Source organism: Balaenoptera ricei, chromosome 3 (assembly GCF_028023285.1).
Source record: "Balaenoptera ricei isolate mBalRic1 chromosome 3, mBalRic1.hap2, whole genome shotgun sequence".
Lineage (NCBI taxonomy): Eukaryota > Metazoa > Chordata > Mammalia > Artiodactyla > Balaenopteridae > Balaenoptera > Balaenoptera ricei.
Genome location: NC_082641.1, coordinates 34,650,309 through 34,669,032, shown reverse-complemented (window position 1 = coordinate 34,669,032; position 18,724 = coordinate 34,650,309). Strand labels below are relative to the sequence as shown.

The window sequence follows — 18,724 nt, the reverse complement described above, 5'->3', positions numbered from 1 at the left end:
GCACTTCTGGACAACTCACTCTACTCCTGGGAGAGAGATAGTAGTAGAGCATACGAAGTATTATTTTCAAAATTACTGTAAGCTAAATCTCCTAAACTATAAACTAAGTCAATATACTGTGGAGTTTGAGAATATCTGATGACATTATCTTCAAAATAACCCAATTTTATTGAGTGTGTTAATGCAATGAGCACTTATTAGCTACCAGTAACTGCCCACTGGAAGTAATCAATAAGACCCTCTGCAGCCAAGAACTGAAATTCTGAGCATAGCGACAAATAAGAAAATTTAAAATTACAGTAGAGAGTGAAATGTATTATGATGGTGGAGCACATGGCATAGAGGAGGACAGAAGAACACAGGTAGAGGACAGAGCCTTGGCGGGGGGGTGGGGTGGGGAACGCTTTGAAGAAGAGATAATATAGGAAAGTACATGGTTAGTAAGCAGCCGTAAGTTACCTCAATGTCTTTTCTTCAAATGACTGTTTTAACTCTTTCCATTTTTCATCAGTCTTGCTTTCCAACCTTTAACTGTGTTGCTTGTCCTTTGTTTTCCAGAAATTTCTTTGGAAAGCCTTGGGAACCACCTTAGCATCCTGCCAAGACACAGACTTTGTAAGCTCACAGATTAAGGAATCTCTGGTTGCTCCCAGCCACCTGGGAGATCAACGCCAGGTGGGACCCCTTTCTCTCAATTTCCTCTCATGACAACGATAATGAATTCCCTCTGGAAAACCTCTGACAGTCCTTATGTTAATGTCTTACTTATTCAGAATTATCCATGCATACATTCAAGAGAGTCCAACAGAATTTTTCAGAAAAATGAAACTTCCTTATTTAAATATCAATGCTTCATTATCTAACCAGATTTGTGAAAATATTGGAAAATGAATTTTAATCACTCTTACTTAACGAGAGTATTTTAAATATATTTTGACCTTGGCTTTATAACTTAAGAGTATGATTGTAAGTATCAAAATCATTAAACTTGTAAGCTGAAAGTAAGCTTATATACCATTGGTTTTCCACCTAGAGAAATTATAAGTATAACCTGGAGAGCTTTTGCAGAGTGTTTTTGCCTCTTCCCTACCCTAGCCTAAGCTGGAGAGCATATGTGAATGTGGGAGAAAAAAGAGGATGTCTGTTTAAAAAAAAAAAACAAACTCTCCAAGGCTAATAAAGACCAGCTAGTAAAAAATAAATTTTCATAGTCTGTCTTGTTATATACTCTTCTCAGAAATTCTCAGATGTTTAGGGTCCTTTCCCCATCGTAAATGGCTAGAAACCACTAGACTTACTGAACTTTTGAAACTGTTTTTATATTGCTATTTTAGTTCTTTTTTCCTTCTCAGATATTCAGTCTTCACATTTCTCATTGGCATTATTCCTAGCACCATTTTTCCCATCCTAATTGCCCTTTTAGTTCTGCTCTGGGCTAGGAAACAATGTCAGTTTATTTCAGATATAAGCATACAATATGGCCGTCATTCAAGGTCTGAGGGGTTCACAAACTTTAAAAGATGAACTTTGTGACATCCATTTGAGCTTCTCAAATTCCTCTTTTACTTAACTTTACTTCAAGTTCTTGAGTGTGTCCCACACACTCAAGTCACTTAGTGAATGACCTCTGGATGAGTCAGGTGTTAGCACGTAACTTTCTTAGTCTCACTGAGCCTGCTGGCCGTCCATCTCCTGAGCATGACTCTCTCCCTCAGGTGACACCTGAGCTCTGATTCTGATGTCAGACTAGCTGGATTCAAATCTTGCCTCTACAACATGCTACCTACATCCCTCAGGTTCTTCCAAGTAAAATAAGGGAAAACAGAACCCTTCTCAAAGTTCTTATTCATGGATAGTGCTTAGTGAACAGTTTCAGGAGAAAAGAGCTGAGGGGCTTCCCTGGTGGCGCAGTGGTTGAGAGTCTGCCTGCCAATGCAGGGGACACGGGTTCGAGCCCTGGTCTGGGAAGATCCCACATGCCGCGGAGCAGCTGGGCCCGTGAGCCACAACTACTGAGCCTGCGCGTCTGGAGCCTGTGCTCCGCAAAAAGAGAGGCCGTGATAGTGAGAGGCCCGCGCACCACGATGAAGAGTGGCCCCCGCTCGCGGCAACTAGAGAAAGCCCTCGCACAGAAACGAAGACCCAACACAGCCATAAATAAATAAATAAATAAATAAATAAATTTAAAATGCCTGGAACTAAAACTGAAATCTAGTAAAGCAAGTTTAAATGCCTTGAAAGAAAGCTGCAACTTAAAAAAAAAAAAAAAAAAAAAAAAGAAAAGAGCTGAGGTTGCAACTGTGAGGAACTGGAGAGAGAAAATGGACTCAGGGAAAGATGTAGGACATCTGTGCAGATTTGAGGGCCCCGCTGGGGGTTGAAATCATCTTCTACTGCCACCTATTTTCTCAGTGGGGTCACTTTTTTTTTCCAGTAGCCTCCTGCAGATGAGGTGTAGGGATAGGTGATCGTCAAGATGGGGAGTCAGATTTATCCAGGGCTTGGGTTTTGCCAGACTTACATGATAGAAAGACAGTGGGACATAGGTGGAAAAGTAGGGGAGGGAGTTAAGACGTTAGGTAGATGGGTTGGGAGAGGAGAAACACAGAGCACTGTGGGGTGACAGGACCCAGAGGCTGAAAGACACAGAGAGGTTTATATCTTAGGCCATGACCAAGGAACACAGAGACATCAGGCCACAAGCCTTTAAAGATCTCTTCCAGGCATCTTCTGATAATGGAGAGTATGTGGCCTAGTATCTGAGGACTAAGAACAGTGCTGGTTGAGACCTTGGTGACAGTGGTCATGGTGGTTCTAGCAGGGTTGTGCAATCAGATGAAATATAACAGGACTCATAAACAAACTGCCATGAAGGTACAGTAGTGAAGTGAGCCTCGAGCAAGACAGGTGGGAAGAATGTGGGCAAGGGGGGAAATATGACCATAGAGCGTGAAACAGGAGCTACCAGGTTTCAACATTTTAGCCACTTGAGATACAGTAAGGGTTCAGCAGGAGAGAGATTCTATAGAAACGACAGTCAACTGTAGCTCAAAAAAACCTCCACTGGCTTCCCACTAGTCTAAGATTAGAAATCCAAATTACTGGCTGTGGCCTGAAAGGCCCTACTCAGACCAACCCCCACTTCCTCTCTCACCTCATCCTGCACTTCCCCTTGATTGTTCCTTCTGCCCTCCTCAATAGACATCAGGGCCTTTGCACTTACTCCGTTTAGAACTCTGCTTCCCAGGTAGTCCAATGGCTCAGTCTCTTGCTTATTTCAGGACTCTTCTCCATGTCACCCTGTATTGAGGCCTTCTCTGGGCACCCTATTTATATTGCCAACTCCCCCCAATGTGCAGCTTCTACTCTTTTTTTTTTTTTTTTTGCTTTTCTTATCTCCATAGCACTTATCACCTTCTGACATACTATACATTTACATTTACATGCCTATCAAATTTATGTGTTCACTTTATGTCACTTCTCTGTCACTTCCCCATGACTTCCCCTGGTTGTACACTCAAAAGGATGGGGAGTTTGATGTGTTTTGTTCAATCCTGTATCCCCTGCACCTAGAAGAGTTCCTGACACATAATAGGTGCTCAATAAATATTTGTTGAATAGATGAATAAACTCAAAATGTCCTATCTTTTCCGATTTTAGGGAATAACATCTATCTTAGGATACTGTGCCGAGAACCACTTTGAAATTGTTTTAAAAGTTCTTAAAGCATTCCAAGATCGGGAAAAGTTTTTCATGAACCGATGCAAGGTAAAAAGAAGAATCTTTTCCTCCAAAGCCCTTGGTCATTGCAAAGGCAAATGACACTGACTCCTTCAGTGAATATCCTTTCTCCGTATTATACTTGCTCCCATCCCCAGGTCTTTATTCCAGGTCAGAACTGTCAGAACCCAAGCCCTGAAGAATGACCAGCTGGTAACAAGTCTCCTCCACTTTCTGTCACTAATGCTGACCTGGGAGGCCCTAAGGAGCTCCGTGTGTGCCTAGGTTTGTCCCAGCTGCTCAGGCCTCATGGACAGTTTCCATTGTGTACACTCTGCTTCCCATAAAGGAGAAGGATTTAATGAGTAAAAAGTAATGAAAGCCTTCTCACAGGTACCTCTCTCAACGCCTGATAGATCCACAACACCTTCCTGTGTGTTTAAATTTATATCAGCAAGAGTATCAGCTTTAGACTAATTGTAATAATCTCAATCCCATTTCTTAACCCCCGTAGTGGCCCATAGAATTAGGAAAGAATATGAGAGAAAAAGAAACTCCTTCAGTCATATTTTTTATGTCTCTCTTTCCTCCTCTTCAGGGTATCTTCTCTGGGAAAAAGAGCCTGACCAAGACTGACATCGTGCTAATCTATGGAGCTGTGGCCCTCCATGCTCCCAAGAGGCAGCTCCTCACCAGGCTTGATCAAGACATTGTATCCCAAGTCCTGTTTCTTTATGGCCAGTGCTCTCAGGTAACGACCAACACAGGGCCACCTTGATTTCCAAGGCTGGGGTTCCCAAAACTTGGAGGGACTCAGCTCTTGGAAATCTTCATGCTCAAAGGATACAGACCAAAGGAAAGATAGGGTATGGTATAGTACGTTTGGAGGATGAGAACCTATGGAAAGAGAACATTTTATTATGAAACAGAGTTGAGTGATTTGTTTCTTTCTTAAGACCTTGGGCAGTTCACATCCCACCACTCCCGTGTTGCCTTCCTAGACCAGTTGTACCCACCATGATCTCACCCTCGTTTAAACTTAAAGCAATGACTCCTGTACTACTTTAGGGCAGCTGGCTTATTATTTCCCTGTAATAGTCTCTGATGTGTTGCTAATGGTAGCTGTTTAACCTTTTATAGGGTAATACTTATAAGCCATCTAAAAGAGTATCTCACAAATAGTAAGAGCCATTTATGTATTTTTAAGTGAGTAAAATGCATCACTTGTCAATCTACTCAATCTACCTCAAGTTGTACTAATTTCCCCCTCCACCTTCATCCCAGCCACGCTGACCATCCTTGACGCCCCTCAAACATGCCAAGGATGCTTCTGCCTCAGAACCACAGAACTGAATTCATCCAATCGTTTCTGTCCCCCATAGCACTTTTTGTGTCTTTAATAAAATGCTTTCTACATGTTGTCAGTTCAGCCATTTTGCTGATTAGTACCAAGTTAGCCACCTAAGACCCACCTAGCAATCAAGTTTAAAATATGGCTTCCCAGATTCATTATCCAGGGAGGTTGCCTCAGTAAGTCTGGGGTGGGATCTGCCATTTGTATTTTTTAAAGGTTTATGAATGATTCTTATTCACAGCCAGGTTTAGGGGTTTTTGCTGATTACCTGCACATCTGCTTCTCCCATTAGATTGACAGCACCTTGATGTTAGGGACTGTACTTTATGTTCCTTTATCTTATCTTCTGTGTCCTCCACAAACCACCTGTTTGATAAATCTGTGCCCTTGACATTTATTCATGTGTGTATGTGAGAAGAATGGACTCATAGGGAGCTCACGGTATTGTAGGTATAGGTACCTGCTAGTGGAAGGATGTAGGGCAGTGATCCCCACACCTCAGCTGCATGACAATTACCTGGAAAGCCTGTTAAAAATAGAGATCCCTAATGAATCAGTCTTCAAAGATGGATCACTGAATCTGTAATTTTAACACCTGCCTCAAAAAGTGATTCTGACATACCCAAAATTTGATAAGCAATGATGAGAACTGAAAACACAATTTTCAAAGACGTTTTATGTTACATTAATATTTAGTCCATCATTGAGGAAAATTATTATAAAAATAAAAAAGGAAAGAGACAAAGATGTTTCAGATAAAGATCACTGGACACTTTGAGGTCAGTTCTGCTATAAGGCAACATTTGCACAAGACAGTACCAGAAAAACCACAGGGATTATGGGGGAAATGGGGTGAAGGGAACAACATTCAAAAAACCCCATCAATGACACATTAAAAAAAAAAACAGAATTAAATTTTCAAAAGTAATTTAAAGAACATTTAGGAAATATATAGATACTGCCAAAAAATGATGGCACGTTTCCTTGAAAAACACCTGAAGTCAGCTGTGCAATTTATGAGCTACTATGAAATGGTGGTGGGAAAGAGGGTTATCTGAAATCTGACAAACAGCTGTAATGCCAGATTTGAATGACAGCAGCTCACCACACACAGTCAACGAAGGCAGCTGATGGATATTCGAGGTATGTGCACAAGTCTTCCTATGCGGCTCAGTTCAACTGTTGCACCTTTTTGCTCTCACGGAAAAAACTGTGCATAAGGAAACTCAAAATTCAGAATATGCTAAAAGTATTCCCTCATGTATCAGTTTCGTTGGAACAAATTTGCATTTTCAACAAAGGTGTTGTCGCAGAACTAACTATATCTCAATTCCAAAGTCAGCTGCCCTATTAACTTTCATTTTATAACTTTTCACCACTCTTTCTGCCAAGAGCCTTAATACCCTTTTTCTTACCAAAGTCTGATAGAGCCTCTTTAAAATGAGAAGCCTGAAGCCCAAAGGCTTGACACCTTTATGCTGCTTTCTGTAGTTTAGTCATGATTCACCCAGGGCAAAGAATCTACCAGTGTACAGGGTCTCCCTTTGAAACTGGGGGAGGGAGGCAACAGCTCCCACCAGCTGGAAAGACTCGGCATCCTGCTTCACTGTTGTCCTTCAGGTTGATGGGTGGGTCTTTTTGTTGGGATGAGGGAACTCTAACTGCTGCTCTAGTGTCTGCTTCTGCCTTTGATTTTTTTCAGGTTCTGGGCATGGCTGTGATGAACAAGGTATGCAGCATATGTGATATATTTGAATACCTGTGTTTGAGTATAAATATATTTGAATACAAATCATGCTCCCTGGAAGTACAGTAAGCATAACTGTTCTCTTGATTTGATTCCACAGGAAAGGATCCCAAAATATAACTAATTAATCCAGTTCTGAAGCCAGGAACCCTGAGTCTAAGTTAAGACAGAACAAGGAGCTGTATTTGCTTCTAGGTGGTTTGGAAGTTAGACTGTAAACTAGAACAGTGTTCTTAGAACTGTGGGTTGTAAACCACCGGTAGATCATGAAATCAATTTAATATATCTAATAGATCAAAAACAGCAAAATGTTTGTAATGAAATAAAAGAGAAATAGAAGAGTATAATGCATATAGCAATAATAAATATCATAAAACTTTTATTTCAGTTATGTATTTTATATATATATATTCACTATATTGTGCATGTAAGTACTGGGTAGAATTGTAAACTGTTCCCTATTTTGATTTCTGATCAAAAATGTTTGAAAGCCACTGCTCTAGAGAAACCTCAATTTAGGTGGGAGCTGGAGGGGTTGGAGATTGACCTTAGTTTCTCAACTTCCCTGCAACTTGGATCCGAGACTAAGGTGGAGATGGCAAAAGGAGCAGTTTCACTCCTGTCTGGGCACATATTTCAACCCTATTTGTAGAACCGGGTGTGGTGCCTAAGACCCTGGCTTGCACTGTGAGTCATTTTGCTTTAGGACATGGATCTGCAGATGAGTTTTATAAGAAGTATCACGGAAATTGCCATTGCCGTCCAAGATGCTGAGGATGAGAAGTTCAAGTTTTCCTACAAGGAGGTGCTGCTGGGTTACATGCTGGTGAGTGTGCAGGGAGGACATGGGCAAGACCCTGAGAAGTTCATTACCGAGAGTGTAGGTAATGGGTAAAACTCGCCAGTCCCGAAGAACAGACCTTGGCCATATTTCTGCCTGAGGGTGCCCAACGGTCCAATGAGGTTTCCACCTCTTTGCATCTAGAAACTCCCCTGGTCCTTCCTGAGACAGCTCACCTCCTTGTCTGTGTTGTAGGACTTCATCAGGGATGAGCCCCTGGATTCCTTGGCTAGGCCTGTTAGGTGGAAAGCCTTAATCGCCATCAGATACCTCAGGTAGAGAATTTTTTGTTTGTTCTCCTTGAAAAAATATTTCCTCCCCCATCTCCTCATTCTGATCAACTGACTTATCGATCGGTACAGACTCTAGTGCACCGATCAAACATGAACACAGTTCATCAATAGGTTATTTCAAATGGGGGCTTTTTCTCTTTCCAGAGTGACAGAATTGACTGACAGCCTGATCATTTGTTGACTCACAGGGACTAGCGGAGCTGCTTATAAGAGTCAGACTTATTGATATATGAGGACTGAAATTTCTGTGCAAAAATAATTTATCTTGGCCTGTAGGCAAATTTTAATCTTCCCATTAGAAATATATGAAACCCTTAATCACACCCTAGTTTGGTTAGCAGCAATAAGCCTGAAGAAGATAATAATTTTAAGCACGTTTTTAAAATAATATTTTTCCCCTGCAGTAAAAGAAATAGAAGTTCAATGTTAAAACTTGGAAACTATAGAAAGTTTTTAAAAATAATAAAAATCATCCCAGTCTTCCCCCCCCCCCCCTTATTATCAACATTTTGGTATATTTCCAGGTCTTTATTTCTAGTCTTCCATGTTGGTTACAGAGTTGAGATTCTACTCTGCATATGATTTTTTATCCTGTTTTTTTTTCTCACTTCATCTTACATATTCCCATGTTATTACCAACTCTTCACAGACATCAGTCATTTTTTATTAAATTTTTTAATTTTTGATTGTGGTAAAATATACATGTTTATCATCTGAGCCATTTTTAAGTGTACAGTTCAGTGTGTTAAGTACTTTTACATTGTTGTGCAAAGCAATCTCCAGAACTCTTTTCATCTTGCAAAACTGAAGCTCTGTACCCGTTAAACAACTCTTCATTCCCTCCTTCCACCAGCCCTGGCAACTACCATTCTACTTTCTGTCTCTGTGAATTTTATACTTTAGGTAACTCATGTAAGTGGCATCATACAGTATTTATCTTTTGATACCTGGCTTATTTCCCTTAGAACAATGTCTTCAAGGTCCATCCATGTTGTAGCATGAATCAGAATTTCATTCCTTTTTTAAGGCTGAACAATATTCCATTCTATGTGTATACCGTATTTTGTTAATCCATTCATCTGTTGGACATTCATCTGATGGGTGTTTTTCACATTTTGGCTATTGTAAATAATGCTGCTATGAACATGGGTGCACAGATATTTCTTCCAGACCCTGCTTTTAATTATTTTGGGTATATACCCATAAGTAGGCCTGTTGGATCATATGGCAAGCCTATTTTTATCTTTAGAGGAACCACCATACTGTTTTCTCTGGCAGTGACACTATTTTACATTCCCACCAGCAGTGCACAAGGGTTCTAATTTTTCTGTATCCTTGCCATCACTTTGTTATTTTCTGTTTGTTTTTACAGTAGCCATCTTAATGGGTGTGAGGTGGTATCTCATTGTGGCTTTGAGTTGCATTTCCCTAATGATTAATGACTTTGAGCATCTTTTCATAGCCTTATTGCCTCTTTGTATATCTTCTTTGGAAAAATGTCTTTTCAATCCTTTGTCCCTTTTTTTTTTTTTGGTTCTTTCTTTTTGTTGTTGTTGAGTTGTAGAAGTTCTTTATATATTTTATATTCTGTCTATTCTCTATAAGGTTATTAACCCCTTATTAGATATATGATTTGCAAATATTTTCTCTCATTCCATAGGTTGTCTTTTACTCTAAATTGTGTTCTTGATGCACAGAAGTTTTTAATTTTGATGTAGGTCCATTTGTCTATTTGTACTTTCATCATCTGTGCTTTTAATGTCATATCCAAGAAATCATTGCCAAATCCAATATCATTCCCCTCTGAATGGTCTTGGAACCCTTGTTGGAAATCATCTGACCATATATACTAGAGTTTATTTCTGGGCTCTCTATTGTATTCCATTGGTCTGTATGTCTGTTTATTTATGCCAGTACTATACTGGTTTGATTGCTGTGGTTGTGTAATAAGTTTTGAAACCAGAAAGTGTGAGATCTCCAACTTTGTTCTTTTTCAAGATTGTTTTGGCTACTTGGGGTCACTTGAGATTCCATGTGAGTTTTAGGATGGATTTTTCTACTTCTTCAAAAAGTGTCATTGGGATTCTGATAGGAATTCCATTAAATCTGTAGACTGCTTTGTATGGACATCTTAACAATAATAAATACTCAAATCCAAGGACATGGAATGTCTTTCTCTTTATTTGTGTCTTCTTTAATTTCCTTCAGCAACATTTTGTGGTTTTCAGAGTACAAGTCTTTCACCTTCTTGGTTATTTCTAAGTATTTTATTCTTTCTGATGCTATTGTAAATGGAATTGTTAATTTCTTTTTTTGATGGTTCGTTGTTTAAGTGTATAAAAATGCAACTGATTTTTGTGTGTTGATTTTGTATTCTGCAATTTTTTTTTTTTTTTTTTTTTTTGTGGCTGTGTTGGGTCTTTGTTGCTGTGCGTGGGCTTTCTCTAGTTGTGGCAAGCGGCGGCTATTCTTCGTTGCAGTGTATGGGTTTCTCACTGCGGTGGCTTCTCTTGTTGTGGAGAATGGGCTCTAGGCACGTAGGCTTCAATAGTTGCAGCACGTGGGCTCAGTAGTTATGGCGCTCAGGCCCTAAAGCACAGGCTCAGTAGTTGTGGCACACAGGCTTAGTTGCTCCACGGCATGTGGGATCTTTCCGGACCTGGGCTTGAACCCGTGTCCCCTGCATTGGCAGGCAGATTCTTAACCACTGAGCCACCAGGGAAGTCCCTGTATTCGGCAACTCTGATGAATTTGCTTATTAGTTTTAATATTTTTTGTAGATTCTTTAGGATTGTCTATGTATAAGATCATGTCATCTGCAAACAGAGATAATTTACTTCACCTTTCCAATCTGGATGCCTTTTATTTATTTTTCTTATTTAATTGCTCTGGCTGGAACTTCCAGTATTATGTTAAATAGAAGTGGCGTCTTTGTCTTGTTCCTGATCTTAGAGGAACAGTTTTCAGTCTTTCACCATTGTGCATGATGTTAGCTGTAGGCTTTTCATATGTGGCATTTATTATGTTGAGGTAACAAACATCATTTTTAATGGCTGCCTAATATCTTGGTGCATAGATATGCCTCATATTGTTACATTTAATTATTAATCAACCTCCTATTGCTACATTTAATTATTTATTGTTTTTAAAAACTATAAGTAATACTTTGGTGAACACCCTTGTGCAAAAAGTGTTCTCTGAACTTCTAATTATAAAAGTTGACAATTTGTTTCAATAAATATTATTGAGCTGCATCCATGTATCAGACACTGAGCTAGGTTTTAAAAGGACAATGTTGAACAAAATACAGCCTTGCTCTGAAGGAGTTTTAGTCAACTAGGGGAAATAAATGCGAAACACATTCACATAATTTCTCTAAAACTCGATAAGAAGCAAAATAAGGGAAGGCACAAGTTGCCATGTTTACAAAGATGAGGGAAGTTTAAAGAAAGTGCAAATAAATCTTGAAGATAAATTAAGAATTAACCAGCCTCCAGAACAGTATTGTCAAGTAGAAATAAAGTATAATACAAGTTACATATGTCATTTAAAATTTTCTAGTAGCCACTTTTAAACGTGTAAAAAGAAACAAGTTAAATTAATTTTAATAATTAATTTTAATCTAATATATTCAGTATATTATTTCAAGTATTTAAAATAAAGAAGTAATAAGATAATTTACATGATTTTCATACTAAATCTTCAAAATCCAGTGTGTTTTACAATTACAGCATATTTTAAATCAAACCAGCCACAACTCAAGTGTTCAATAGCCACATGTTGCTAATGGCTATCCTCACATGGACAGGACACCTGTAGAACTTACAAACTAATCTCTAATGGCAGAAAGCAAATCAGTGGTTGCCTTGGGCCAGGGTAGAGGAAGAGACGAACTGCAAAGAAGCATGAGGAAAAATTGGGGGATGATAGTAATGTTCTATATTGATTATAGTGGTGGTTCCATGAGTATGAAACTCATTTGATTGCACACTTTAATGGATGCAGCTGGTTGTGCATAAATTATAGCTCAATAAGTTGAGTTTTTTAAACAGCCAGCCAGACAGTAAGGATGAGAAGATTGTTCAGCATCTATCAACACATTTAACACTTTCAATAGAGCTGTCCCAGCTGTTACTGACTTTTACTCTCCAGTGAGAGAACCAATTTCACCTTTCTCTGACAGTGTCATCATTTTTAACTTCTTTGTTAATTTGGTTGCTGACAAGTGGTATTGTATTGTCTTAATTTACACTTATTTAATAACAAGTGGAGTTTTTCATGTTTATTGAACATTTGCATTTTTCCAAGTCATGTCCAGGTTTGTTTATATCCTCATAATGTCTATAGTATACGTCAGAAAGAAAGAAAGAGAGAGAGAGAGGAAGGAAAGAAAGGAAGAAAAGAAGGAAGATTCCATTATCATTTATTCACTTGTGCATTTATAAGAACCTATAGTATGTGTGACACTACATATAACATGAGAGGACATATGAAATTTATAAAACTCACTGCTCCAAACTTAAAATCTCTCTCTCTCTCTCTCTATGACACACACACCCACGCACACACAATCGAGTGCTGAAGAAAATAAGTAGATTAATGTTAGATCATATAATAAAGGGTAAAGTAATGCAAAGCAAGTGATGGTTTGTTTATCACTCTAATAAATTAGACCTGAAGCGTGTGGACTATGCCCATCGCTACAGTCTGGTTCTATGTCCCCAATCTCTCTCTACTTCCATCACCACCTCCCTCAACATCCCAACCCATCAGAAACATACCTGACCCCTTCAGCCCCTTCAGACTGGCAGTTCTTGGGAATTCTACTGGGTTATGTTTTGTTTGTCAACCTAATATCCACTCCTCCACGTGGTTCTCGTTTCAGTAAACTGAAACCTCAGCTCTCACTGAATGACCATCTTAATATTCTCGAGGAGAACATTCGGAAGCTGCTGCCCCTTCCACCTCTGGAAAAACTCAAAAATGAGGGCGAGACAGACAAGGACAAGGAGCACATTCATGTATGAGGGGGCGAGGCCCGAGGGGAGTGAAGCGTGGAGTAGAATGAATGAACTTGCTCCCCTCGGCCTGACCCTCGCACTCACTCTGGTTTCAGTTTCTCTACGAGCGATCCATGGATGCTCTGGGGAAGCTGCTGAGGGCCATGATGTGGGATAACGCGAAAGCAGAGGACTGTCAAGAAATGTTCAACGTGAGTAGGGCCGCTGCTCAAACTGACTCCCATGGTCCCTAATCGGTGCCCCAAGGCACCCTCCAAACTCTGCCTCATCCTCGTCTCAGGGACTCCTCCAGCCCGACCCACGTAGCCCACCACGTAGGGCCAGCCCACGTAAAAAGGGTTTGTGGGGAGGCCAGCACCCGGTTCCAGAGGAGGCAGAGCGAGAGAACGAGAGCGAATGAATACGAGGATACTAAGGAAAGGACTTTTACTTTTTGACCAACAGCTTCTCCGAATGTGGCTTGTTTCACAAAAAGAGTGGGAAAGGGAAAGAGCCTTCCAGATCACCGCGAAAGTGCTGACAAATGATATTGAGGTAAGGAAGCCCCTAAAACGGAGGGATGGCATTGCTTGCTAACAGCGGGGACCCCTGAGGCCGCTGGAATGCAAAACTCGTGCGGGATGGATCTCCAGTCCCAGGTGGAGTCTTTCCGGAGAACCACCAGCAAGGTCTGTCCTAACCCAGAGCGTCTTTGCTCACCTGCTCGCTTACTTGACCAACGGCCTTAAAGTCCGAGATTCCATTTTATTCCAAGGGCCTGCACGGAAGGAACAAGGGACTTAATATCCAGTGTTGGGACTATCCTGGGACATCGTCAAGCCACCCCATCACCTTGGGGTCCCCCTTTGTCCTGCAGGCACCAGAGAACTTTAAAATCGGCTCACTCCTCGGCCTCCTGGCTCCTCACTCCTGTGACACCCTGCCCTCCATCCGCCAGGCGGCTGCAAGCTCGGCTATTGGTCTGTTCTGCATAAAAGGTGAGGGAAGGATGTGAAACCCACAGATGCAGAGAAGATACATGTTTTCTTTTGTTCTCAGCTTTTCTCCTCATCCATCTATATCTCTCTCCTTCCTCCTCTCTCTCTCTCTTTCTCTCTCTTTTTCCTCCCCCAGTTCAGCCATTTCTGAGTTCTGATACCTTAATTATGTCACACAATTTGTCTCTCTTTTAGATCCTTTTTCCTCAGTGGCTCTGCCTTCTGGTTTTTTTAAATAAAGATAATAACACCAGAGCATGATAAAGACTCATTAAAGCAGGTAAAATGTTTTGAGAGTCTGATTTAAATCACACAGCAACTGGGCATATTAGCAAAGCTTTCTCTATCACACAGCTTTCTTCCGGAGGAAATTGCACTATTATTATGGTGCTAAAGTGCCTTTCAGAGTTTTCTAAGAGAGATAACTTTGTGGAGGTTTTTCCAGCTTGCATAGCAGGACCTCTGTCTGCTCTGCCAGGACACGTGAATAACTGCCAATGTCAGGAAATATAAGGAATTTTAAAACATCAGTCTCAGGCTGAAACCAACACTCAGGGCTTCCTGATTAAATCCAGGTGAAATCAGCAGGTGTTTCGCCGAGGTGGGCCCTGCATCGTACGCACAGTTTTCTGCAGACCAGGTGCAGCCAGGAACACTCAGCCAGGTTGACTGCAGCTCATGCCCACGCTCGGCTCTTCCTTCTCTTAGGTACTCGGTGAGCATTTCTTGAGTGACTTTTCATGTGTCAGGCACTGTTCTGATGCTGGAAGCACAGAGATATTGTAATTCTAAGATTCGCATAAGAAAAGTATGTGAGATTTGCTGTGCAAAAGCTTTTGAGCCAAAAGATGGGATTTGGTTGGGGGCGGAGGGTAGAGTCAGTCAAAAAGGACAAACTATTCAACAGAGCCCAAATAGGTCTCTTGGGATATGGGACAGTCAAGGGACAGTCCCTTGGGATATGGGAAGATAATTCATGAAGGGTATATGCTTTTACCAAAGCTAGGGGGGAAAAATGCATTAAGGAAGTGAGAACTAAAAGACCATTTTTATTTTTTTTTTTATTTTTATTTTTTTTTAGATTTATTGATTGATAGATTGATTGCTATGTTGGGTCTTCGTTTCTGTGCTAGGGCTTTCTCTAATTGCGGCAAGCGGGGGCCACTCTTCATCGCGGTGCGTGGGCCTCTCACTATCGTGGCCTCTCTTCTTGCGGAGCACAGGCTCCAGACGCGCAGGCTCAGTAGTTGTGGCTCACGGGCCCAGTTGCTCCGCGGCATGTGGGATCTTCCCAGACCAGGGCTCGAACCCGTGTCCCCTGCATTGGCAGGCAGACTCTCAACCACTGCGCCACCAGGGAAGCCCCTAAAAGACCATTTTAATAAGAGAAGAAATGTGCCAGAGAGGGACCTCATAGAAAGAAAGGAATTAGAATTCTATTATTGTTCTACCTATTCTCCCTTTAGTGTCCTTTATTTTCCTGAAACATGCAAAGTTCAGGTCCTTAAATATTCTTTCTTAACAAGAAATCCCATACTTCATTATTCACGTTAACTATTTTTCTTGGTTGACCAAATAAATATGGTAGAGAGAGAGAAAAATGATGATTATTTTTTTACTAGATACAAGTAACTAGTGTGATACTAAATTAAATACCCATTTAATACTCATGGATGTTGTTCAGTCAGTTGTTAAAGCAGATGAGGGATGTGAGGTTAAGAAATGTACCAGTTGCTTGGACAATTGAAAGCAGTGGAGCTGGACTTTGAGCCCAGGTCGTCTTCCCATTGGCTAGGCTGCCTTCCAGAGTGGTTCAGGTGTGAGTTTCCACAATTACTATACTCCATTCAAACAACAATCAGAATATCACTAGCGTTTAGGTCTGCATTTACAAATTGATACCAACAGTCACTTACACAGTTGCTGATGTTCCTATTACAATGGTTGCCTTACCATTTCCTCCAAAGTGGCTCAGTGCAGAACGGAACTCCAACAGAGACAGCAGTATAGCAGAGGAGTGAGAGCCTGGGCATTGGTGTCAGACCAGGGTTCAGGTTCCAGCTCTCCTATCTTTACTAACTGCGTGATCTGGCCAAATGGCTTTACACCTCTCTGCCTCAGCTTTCTCAACTGCAAATAACCTCAGATCATTTTTAGGAGCAATGAGATCATTACGTGCGGAGTATTTAGCATGCTGCTGGCATGCAGAAACTACTCAATCAGTGTTTGCTCTTATGCTCACCATCTAATCAGACAGGCTTTAGTGGGTTTGTTAAAGGCATCCAACAGCTGAATTAGTGTCACATCAAAATACAGACAGCCTCTTCAACCCCTATCAGCTCTTTGAACTCCTATGTTGCCCTTTGTTGATTGTAGGCATTCGCCTGGAAGTGGAAAGACTACAGGATTTGCAGGAAGGGCTGCAATGTGATGATGTGCAGGTCCAGATCAAGATTTCCTCAAAAATAGCAAAGGTAATAGATATGGAGGACTGGCCAAGGGATGTAAGGATGATTCCGGGTTGATTTCCAAATGAGTCAGCTGTGTACACCCCGCTACCCAGGAGGGCAACAGCCAAGCCATTCTAGCTGAATGAAAGACCTTTGTCTACTCACTTATTAACTCCGGGTCCATGTGCACAGGCAACACCTGCTACTCATCATTTCACACTCTGGGAAACCTGGGGAAGCAAGTGGCCCTCTCCAGGGTGAGGGAGGCAGTGGGGTGAAATGGAAGGAACAGGACTTTGGGGTCGATCAGACGCACTCTGTGTGCACTGCTTGAAGTGTGTGTGCTGGGTGATCAGTCTCCTCATCTTAAAAAAAAAAAAAATGCATAACCTCCCTCTCGGAGCTGTTGTGAGGCCTGGTCGATCAAGTCATTCATTTATTCATTTGCCTAATATGCCCTGTGCACCTACCACATGCCACACTTTTTTCTAGGCTCTAAGGATAGAAACGCCTGCCCTCATTGAGCTTGCATCCTAGTAGATGGAGCAGCCAGATAAATATGATGTCAGGTAGTGACAATTGAGAAAAATAAAATCAAGGAAGGGAATAAAGAGTATGGGAGGGGTGATCCCCTAGGAAGACCCCTCTGAAAGGGAGAACCATGGAGACATCTAGAAAAGAACATTCCAGGCAGAGTGGAAACAGCATGTGCAAAGGCCCTGAGGTGGAGAAAGAAGTGGGTCATGAGATCTAAGAGATAGCCCAGAGCTGATTGAAGTGCCTTCCAGGACTTGTTAAGGATCTTGGCTTTTATTCCAATTGAAATCAAAAGCCAGCAGAGGGTTTTGAACAGAAGAGTCAAGACCACTAGGTACAATGTGGCAGTTGTGAAATGTACAAGGGCACCCCTGAGTGAGGCAGCATCATTCCTAACGTGGACATTATAGGTTTATATGTGTATTATGGCAGTTATCCACAGAGGGCAGTAAAGGGTCCAACAAGCTCAGTCACTGTGACAATAACAGAGAACTCTCTTGAGAACAGGGCACTTTTCCTAATTTGCAAAAGCTCCTTATGGGCTAGTGGTGGTTCTGCGAGGAGGAACGTGATTGGACTTATATTTTCTGAAGGGTCATCGGGCTGCCATGTTGAGACTAGACTATAGGCTGGCAAGAGTGAAACTAGTGAGGTTAGTTTGAAGGAAACCATAAGAATCTACATATGAGATTAGGTGGCCTGGACTAAGGAGGCAGCAGTGGGGATGAGAAGGTGATGAGAACATAGGAGACAAGCCCGTGGGGGACAGGGAGGGAACATACGTCAAATGCCTAAGAAAGCGTCTGATGCATGAGAGGTGCTCCGAAAACATGAATTCCCTTTCTTCCTTTCTTCCTAAACCAATATCCATCCCAATATGAAAAAAACAAAACAAACACATAACTGTTGAGCTTGGACCCAGGCAGGCATTTCGTGTTATACAGAACAGAGGCACGAGTCTAGGCCTTGATCTTGGAGCCATGGTAACTCAGAAACCAGCTGGGATATGCAACTACTCGTGAAAAGGAACTCATTTCCTCTCAAAGATGGTTCTACCAAACATCATCGGGCCATTTAATACTGGAGGAAGTCGGTTGTGAATAGGAATGTTTTCATACCCACAAACTCATAATCATGACCATCTTGCTTGGCTAAAGCCCCAGATAATGCTCCTGGACTTTATTCAAACTTCTAACTTTTCACCTCCCCTGCCTGCCTTTTCATTCATACACACGGAGAGACATATACAACCAAACATTGTGTATAGTTCTTGTTTAGAGACCAAGGTTGCCAAGTTTTTATTTTCTTCATTTTTTATTGACTACTCTTGATCTTGAAACATGCAAAAGCAAAAGACAGCGTTCATAATAATTCACCCTCTGTGTGAAGTAAGTCAGAAAGAGAAAAACAAATACCATATGCTAACACATATATATGGAATCTAAAAAAAAAAAAAAAATGGTTCTGAAGAACCTAGGGGCAGGACAGGAATAAAGACACAGACGTAGAGAATGGACTTAAGGACACGGGGAGGGGGAAGGGTAAGCTGGGACGAAGTGAGAGAGTGGCATGGACATATATACACTACCAAACGTAAAATAGATAGCTAGTGGGAAGCAGCTGCATAGCACAGGGAGATCAGCTCCATGCTTTGTGACCACCTAGAGGGGTGGGATAGGGAGGGTGGGAGGGAGACGCAAGAGGAAGGAGATATGGGGATATATGTATATGTATAGCTGCTGATTCACTTTGTTATACAGCAGAAACACAGCATTGTAAAGCAA

The 18,724-nt window shown here is 41.3% G+C and overlaps 1 protein-coding gene across 1 annotated transcript in view; it reads left to right on the top strand.

Moving 5' to 3' along the window:
• Positions 1 to 18,724, top strand: part of MROH2B (maestro heat like repeat family member 2B) — a 59,416-nt gene that overhangs the window by 26,420 nt on the left and 14,272 nt on the right. Inside the window, exons 19-29 of the mRNA XM_059919069.1 lie at positions 559 to 675; positions 3,661 to 3,768; positions 4,319 to 4,471; positions 6,777 to 6,803; positions 7,528 to 7,647; positions 7,858 to 7,937; positions 12,841 to 12,976; positions 13,072 to 13,167; positions 13,421 to 13,510; positions 13,833 to 13,953; positions 16,330 to 16,427. Coding sequence (XP_059775052.1) covers positions 559 to 675; positions 3,661 to 3,768; positions 4,319 to 4,471; positions 6,777 to 6,803; positions 7,528 to 7,647; positions 7,858 to 7,937; positions 12,841 to 12,976; positions 13,072 to 13,167; positions 13,421 to 13,510; positions 13,833 to 13,953; positions 16,330 to 16,427 — 1,146 coding nt within the window. The remainder of the gene's footprint in view (positions 1 to 558; positions 676 to 3,660; positions 3,769 to 4,318; positions 4,472 to 6,776; positions 6,804 to 7,527; positions 7,648 to 7,857; positions 7,938 to 12,840; positions 12,977 to 13,071; positions 13,168 to 13,420; positions 13,511 to 13,832; positions 13,954 to 16,329; positions 16,428 to 18,724) is intronic.